Source organism: Octopus bimaculoides, chromosome 23, assembly GCF_001194135.2.
Source record: "Octopus bimaculoides isolate UCB-OBI-ISO-001 chromosome 23, ASM119413v2, whole genome shotgun sequence".
In the NCBI taxonomy this organism is placed as follows: Eukaryota; Metazoa; Mollusca; class Cephalopoda; order Octopoda; family Octopodidae; genus Octopus; species Octopus bimaculoides.
In genome coordinates, this window is record NC_069003.1 from 16533523 (window position 1) to 16540897 (window position 7375).

At 38.0% G+C, this 7375-nt stretch overlaps 1 protein-coding gene across 1 annotated transcript in view; it reads right to left on the bottom strand.

The window, feature by feature from the left end:
- Positions 1–1488: 1488 nt before the first annotated feature.
- Positions 1489–7375, bottom strand: part of LOC128250639 (uncharacterized) — a 44211-nt gene continuing 38324 nt past the window's right edge. The window contains exon 4 of the mRNA XM_052976153.1: positions 1489–4570. Coding sequence (XP_052832113.1) covers positions 4350–4570 — 221 coding nt within the window. The 3' untranslated portion in view covers positions 1489–4349. The remainder of the gene's footprint in view (positions 4571–7375) is intronic.

A 7375-nucleotide genomic window follows, 5' to 3' on the forward strand; every position in this document is an offset into this window, starting at 1 on the left:
TTGGAATCTACATAGCCCGAGGTATATTTGTAGACAATTTCATTTAAATAATATCCATTTTCCTGAAGGCTAAGACGAATTGGACTCCGGTAATTTTCCGAAAATCCTCCCCAGCCCCTCCTAAAACACTCCCCCAAAAAATTGCATATTCGGAATCTACATGATATAACACATATTCGTAGAAAATTTCATTACAAAACATCCATTTTTCTGAAAGTTATCCAAAGTCAGCAGAAAGCCTGTGGTGAGATGGTACCAACTGTCAATGATCTCATAATGCATGTGCTCCCAAACGTTGCACAAAACTTTAGCAACATTCAATGGCTCTGTGAGCAAGTCATCTTAGCTCCATGTAATAATGCTGTCAACAAAATCAGCTGAGATCTCTTGCAGCTGTTACCTGGACAAGAACAGTCTTTCAAATCCCTCGACAATAATCAGGACCAGGCTGTAGTTTCTCCAACTGAGTTCCTGAACTCTCTACAGCCATCTGGGATGCTACCTCGGGGGCCCCTCGATCATGCTGTTCAGGAATCTGGATCCACCTCGTCTGTGCAATGGCACTATACTGGTAGTGAAAGGGATGCAACCCCATATCCTAGAGGCAACAATTATGACTGCGAACTATAACGGTGAGGATGTCTTCATTCCACGGATCCTGTTAATCCCATATGACCTTCCCTTTGAATTTAAACGATTCCAGTTCCCAGTGAAAGTAAGTTTCACTATGCTAGTAAACACATCTCTCAAGGTTGTTGAACTTCACCTTGCTTTTCTCATGGACCAATTACATGTAGGATGTTCGCGAGTTGGAAGTCCCCAAAATCTTTCCATGTATACACCAATCAAAGGACACACTCAAAACATTGTATATTCAGAAGCTCTAGATAATTAAACTGGGATTGATTTTTGGATTTAATACATTTGTTTATACTCACGTCATCAGATAAAATTTTTGTTAAATGTACTTATTAACAAGAGGGGAGCGCCCGCAGGACGGTTCTTCTCAAATTTATGCATTTTCAGGTTCAACGTGTTTCAAATAAGTACTGACAATTGAAGGTGATTGCAAAGACAAAGAACTACCTGTTTTTTTTAAACAATTTTAACAGTGAGAACATCGGATAAAACACATTAATAGTTTGTACCTCAGCTAATTACTGTTGAGAGCTGCATAATCCATGTTGTATTTTAGAAATTTAAAAAGGGTACTTAAATTTCATTATTTTCAATTATCTGGAAAACGTATAAAGTTGGTATCTCAGCTACTAGGAGGTAAGACCTGCATAGTCTGTTTCATGTTAGAGATCTAAAAAGCATTTCACCATTTACTTTAACCTGGGCAATGCTGGGCATTTCTGCTAGTGCCAAGTAAAAAGGTAATTTTTTAATTATGTAAACAATCTACATACACCCAACACATAATGCTCACCAACTCTTTTATACACAAGAACACATTAAACAATGTAGTCACCGACATACAAAAGATGGGATGGTCACAGCTGAGAAGCCTTTGTAGATAATTTGCTTTTATTTTTTTTTAAACTGTTTTTCTTTTCTCAGTGCTGCCATGGACGACACAATTCCACATTAGAGAAAATACATATCAAAATGGTGATGGCTTAGGCTTTGCAACCATGTGGTTTCAGGTTCAGTTCCACTGTGTAGTAATTTAACCAAATGTGTTGTAAGAAATAGCCCTGGACCAACCAATGCCTTGCAAGTGAATTCGGTAGGCAGAATATGTAAGGAAGCCAGTCGTATGTGTTTATCGGTTTGTCCCAACCACCACTTGACAATTGATGCTGGTTTGTTTAAATCCCCCTGCAAAACAGACCGGTAGAATAAGTACCAGAGTTTAAAATAAAGAAAAATGTACTGGGGTCAGTAGAAACCCTTCACAGCAGTGCCCCAGCATAACCACAGTCCAATGACCTAAACAAAAAGGAACTAATTTCACTGAATGTAAGGTTTTAGTTAAATCACGATTCTGCTGTAAAGGGTCACATAGGCAAGGGTGAGTGGTTTATACCACACCCTCACACCAACTGAGAGAATGTGATGGTTGTGGTGGCGGTACATCCAGTATAAGTTGTGACCCACCCAGCCGCCTGACACCCATGTTTTCATTAAGAGTATATAAAGTTTGGAGTGCATAAAATGGAAGAGCAAATACTCAGTTCATGTGAAAGTATCCATTTGATATTCATAGCCAAGTGATCTCATGAAAAGAGAGAGATTCCCAGAATTGTAAAACACTTGAAGCAAACAGGATAATCCATGTGGCAATGGTGGCAGTTGTTGTAAGAGAGGAGTGAAACAGAGCAGAGAGGAAAAGGGGAAAGGAAGAAATATTAGATACACATGTCTCCTCTCATACATGCCTCACTTATAGAGGAAGAAAATATTCAACATTAAAATGCATTTTAACATCCACACTAACCTGCAACAAAAAAATTTGTTCCACTTTTTAAATCTACACCATTTTCTTTTTGTTTATTTGTTTTTTAATCAAAATTGACCAAGTGTTTTGTTCATATTTTCTTTACTTTTATTTTTCTTCCACTGATTCCTTCTACACACACACACACACACACACACACCTACCTGGATATCTGCATTCCAAACCCTGCCTAACACTCTGTTTCCTCCCTGCACCCAACATCAATCATCACATTCAATGTGTGGAAGTGAACATACAAAATCTCAAGAAATTTTATTTTTAAATAAATAAAAAGTTGGTTTGAAGTTGTGGCCAGTTTGTTGTGGGTGAGGTTTCATTGATGATGTGCATGTGATTTGGTTGGGTGGCCTATTTGGTGATGTGCATGTGGTTTGGTTGGGTGGCCTATTTGGTGATGTGCATGTGGTTTAGAGCACAGTGTGTTTGTTGTAGGTATGGCTTGCTTAGTAATGCACATGTAGCTTGAGTGTGTGACCTGTTTGCTGAGGGTGTGGTTTCATCAGTGATACATATGATTTGGGGTGTAGTTTGTTGAGAGTTTGGTTTGGTTAATGATGCATGTGTGGTTTGACAGTTAGCATTAGGGTTAAGTCTGATGTGGTTCAAATGTAGTTTGGTTGTAATGGAGGCATGGTCAATCTAATGCAAACAGAAAGGGATGAGGTTAGCTTTTAACCAGTCTGCACTACTTTCCATATTGTATCCCAGTGATGTGGTCTCAAACCTCACTGCCTCCACCTGATACAATTAAATCATATTGGTTGTGTTCTGGTTGTGATGTAGGTGTGGACAGCCTTAGACAAAGATTATTATTATTGCCAGTTGGCAGTTTACACTTCATATAGTTGAATTCCAGTTTCACACCCCACTTTCCCTTCCACACTAACTGCTGCAGTGAAATCAATCACATGAGAGTAATTGAGCGACAAAGAACTTACTGAAAATTATTTACAATGGCGGGGGGGAGGGACAATGGTTGGTGGGGTGCAAGAGGAGGAGGAGTTCCCATCGTAGGCTAACACTGTAATTCTTGCCCCACCTCATTGACCCTTTCTTGGTGATGACAGCTCAGTCCGAATGGCCAAACAAGTCCTGAGGAAACAACACCACAACAACAATCACAATGACAAGTGTTACAACAGCAACAACACAACATGATGATGATGGAAGGAATCAGTGCTGGATTACGGCATGGCTTTAGGGCCTCCATAAATTACATGAAAAAGTATTGAAAATATTCCTTGAAGTAGTGGTAAGCCTAGGGCCTACAAAACCTTAACCTGGCTCTGGTTGTGGTTAGAATCGATGGTCAATGGACTGAAAACAAACTTTAAAGTGTGTTTTTGTTTTCTAGTTTCTTTTGAAATTTTTCTCTTTATTATTATTGTTGTTGTCCATTGCCAGGTGGGTACTAAGTCACCTTAGAACTAAAATTAAACCAGTTTCTACACTACAGTCACTTGAAAATTTAAACCGAGTTGAACACTGTCCAACCAAATGAGAAGCCACCACTACAACACCACCACCATCATCATCATCACAACAACATTATCATCACAATACTACCTCCTCCTCCACTATGCCAAGGAGGTACCCAGTACTGAGTACTGCAATATTGGTTGGGAAATTATGGAAGGTGTGGAGGCAATTTCTACTACATCTGTCAAGTTCAACTCAACAATTTCCAGTTCATACTTGACATCAAAGCTCCAACAGAACTGTTTATGTGTTGTTTTGTTAGTTTTTATCTTTTCTATTTTTCATATTTTGTTATGGTAATTCATAAATTTTGTTTTTGTCTTTTTTTTTGGTAGGGCATTTTCTTTTTGAAAGGAGTTTGTTATTTTTTTGTCTTTTGCCTGTCTTTGGCTTTCGGTTGATGGATTCAGTCTTGGCTGACATCACTCTCAAATTCCTCCTCTGAAGAACTCAGTCCTGCAGCCTGCAAGCTATGAATGGGGGATGACACCCTCCCCACTGGATACATATCAGAAAAGTTATCCGAGTAGATGGATGATGTGTTTGTCGACCGCTTCTCCATCTTAAATTCGGCCACCAATGGATAGACCTGTTCAATAGCTTCCTGGACATTCGCAACACATGGAGCTACAAAGAAAAAACACAATGATGAGGAGGACTGCTTATAGATAGGGTGAAAGTTAAAATTTTAACAAATAAAAATTTTTAACCTCTTTGATACCAACCCACTGTCCCCCTAAATTAAAACTTTCCATCAAAATTTCATGTTAGTTTATGTTCCAAACACCAGCTTGATAATGACAAATATATTTTAATAAATGCTTCATTATTTTCAAAATTAATTGAAACAAAGGCAGTGTATTTCAACAGAAATACAGTAACAACTAATTAAAATAGCCATCTATGCATCATACCCAATGTGCACACAGTCGATAGGCTAGTTACTGCAGAATTTGTCCTGATATAACATCTGTTATAGACTTGATTAGTCCCTGCAGCACCCATTCACAGTACCAGATGCATTTCGGCCTTTTGGGGTCTATTCAATGGTGCATACCTCATGCTCAGATGAGAATTTGTAGTCTCTTATGTAGGGAAAAGTGAGTTAAATATTCAATGATGTTGTGAATAGCCACCTGACTGGTTCAAAATCAAGCATACACAACTGGGCAGTATTTAATTTACAAAAGCTATCTATATATCATACTTAATGTATATACACTATCAATAGACTGGACACTGTCCAGAGATAACATCACTTATAGATTTTACTGTGTTAAAAACACAATAAATATCAGAGATGAAAATTTTCCCCAACAGTAAGTTCCATCATCATCATCATCCTTTAACGTCCATTTTCCATGCTGGCATGGGTTGGACAGTTTGACCAGGGCTGGCAAGCTGGAAAGCTATACCAGGTTCCAGTCTGATTTGACCAGGTTTCTATGGCAGGATACACCAACCACTTTACATGAGCACTGGGTGCTTGAAAGTGTCACCAGCACAAGTGCTTTTTATGTGGCACAGGCCTCTTGCTGGTCAATCCTCTTCATCAGAGAATGTAACCTTAACACTTGTGCTTCTTGAGTAGATAAGATATTCTTGCCAGATAAGAGATATTATCACAGGACAAATACTGCAATAACTAAGCCTCTCAACAGTGTGTATACATTAAATACGATATATAGATGGCTATTTTTTTAATTAATTAAAAAAGAAAATACAGAATTTATTTTTTTAAAGGTAAATCAAGCAGGGTGGGGTGAATTTACAATAGAAAATACAAAGTTTTTTTTTTTACATCAGCTTAAGGTCACAAATTTGTGGGAAGAGGTTTGCTGAATATATCAACCACAATACTTGACTGGTAAATATATTGTATCAACTCTGGAAAGATGAAAAGCAAAGTTCAAATTGGAAAGATTTGAAATCAAAATATTAAAAGCCAAGACAAATATAAGGCACATTGGAATCCTTATGATTTTGTCAATTCATATATTTCATCATCATTTTAAAATCTACTTTTCCATACTTGCATGGGTTGAAGTAGATTTTCCTAATGGCCAGATGCTTTTCCAGTCACCAAAAATTACCTATTTACAAGCAAGGTAATATTTCACTATGGCCAAACATATGATATCAAAACAAGGATCACAAACACACACATTTGTGTGTGTGTGTGTGTATATATGTATATGTGTGTATGTATATATATATATATATATATATATATATATATATATATATATATATATATATATATATATATATATATAAGCAGAGACACCCGACATTGCTCAAGATTAAAAATGGTATAGATTGTATATATATATATTATAGTTATGTTGAAACTGGTGATCTGGGAAAGTGCAGCATTGGCGACAAAACAATGGGCTAATACGAGTAACCAACATGTCGTGCATCCATTTTGAGTATTCCAGGCCCTAACTTGTCATGGAAAATTGGGGGTGGGGGGATATACCTTTGCTGATCTTGAGAAAGTTTCATCTCCCTTCTCTATTGAAACTTCATTAATTCAAGGGTAAATATGTAATTGTAAATACCTTGCAACTGCTGCAATAATTATGAATTGGTAATTGAACAGTAAATGTGTATTTTTATATACCATGGACCTCCCACCATTCATTATGTCAGTCAACACACATACACTGACACACCATTCCACTGTCATGCGGTAATATTGTTGTTCATATTAAGATATAAGAATAAAAGTGTAACAATATTATAGACTTAGAATGAGAAGTGAAAGAGTAAAAGTGAATCAATATTATATGACATTACAATATAGATCTTATTCTTTCACTTTTGACACGTAATACTGAACCACTGCCAATGTTATATTTTAATCCAAATGAAATAAAAAATTTACTGAACCAACTATAGAAGGGGAAAAAAAGTAAAAACAAGTGGCGATGGAGACAGATATAAATATTGAGAGAAAAGCTGAACATAAGAAGCATCAGTAGTGGTGTGCAAGAGAGACGATTGCGCTGGTTTGGACATGTGGTGAGAATGAATGAGGATAGCTGCATGAAAAAGTGCCACTCCCTAACAGTTGAGGGAACCCGTGGAAGAGGTAGGCCCAGGAAGACCTGGGCTGAGGTGGTGAGGCAAGACCTTCGAACATTGGGCCTCACCGAGGCGATGACTACTGACCGAGACCTTTGGAAATGTGCTGTGCGTGAGAAGACCCGGCAAGCCAAGTGAGATCGTTGCCAGTGCCCCTGGACTGGCTCTTGTGCGGGTAATAAAAGACACCATTTCGAGCGTGGCCGTTTTCGTGCGGGTGACACGTAAAAGCACCCACTACACTCTCTGAGTGGTTGGCGTTAGGAAGGGCATCCAGCTGTAGAAACTCTGCCAAATTAGATTGGAGCCTGGTGTAGCCATCCGGTTGCACCAGTCCTCAGT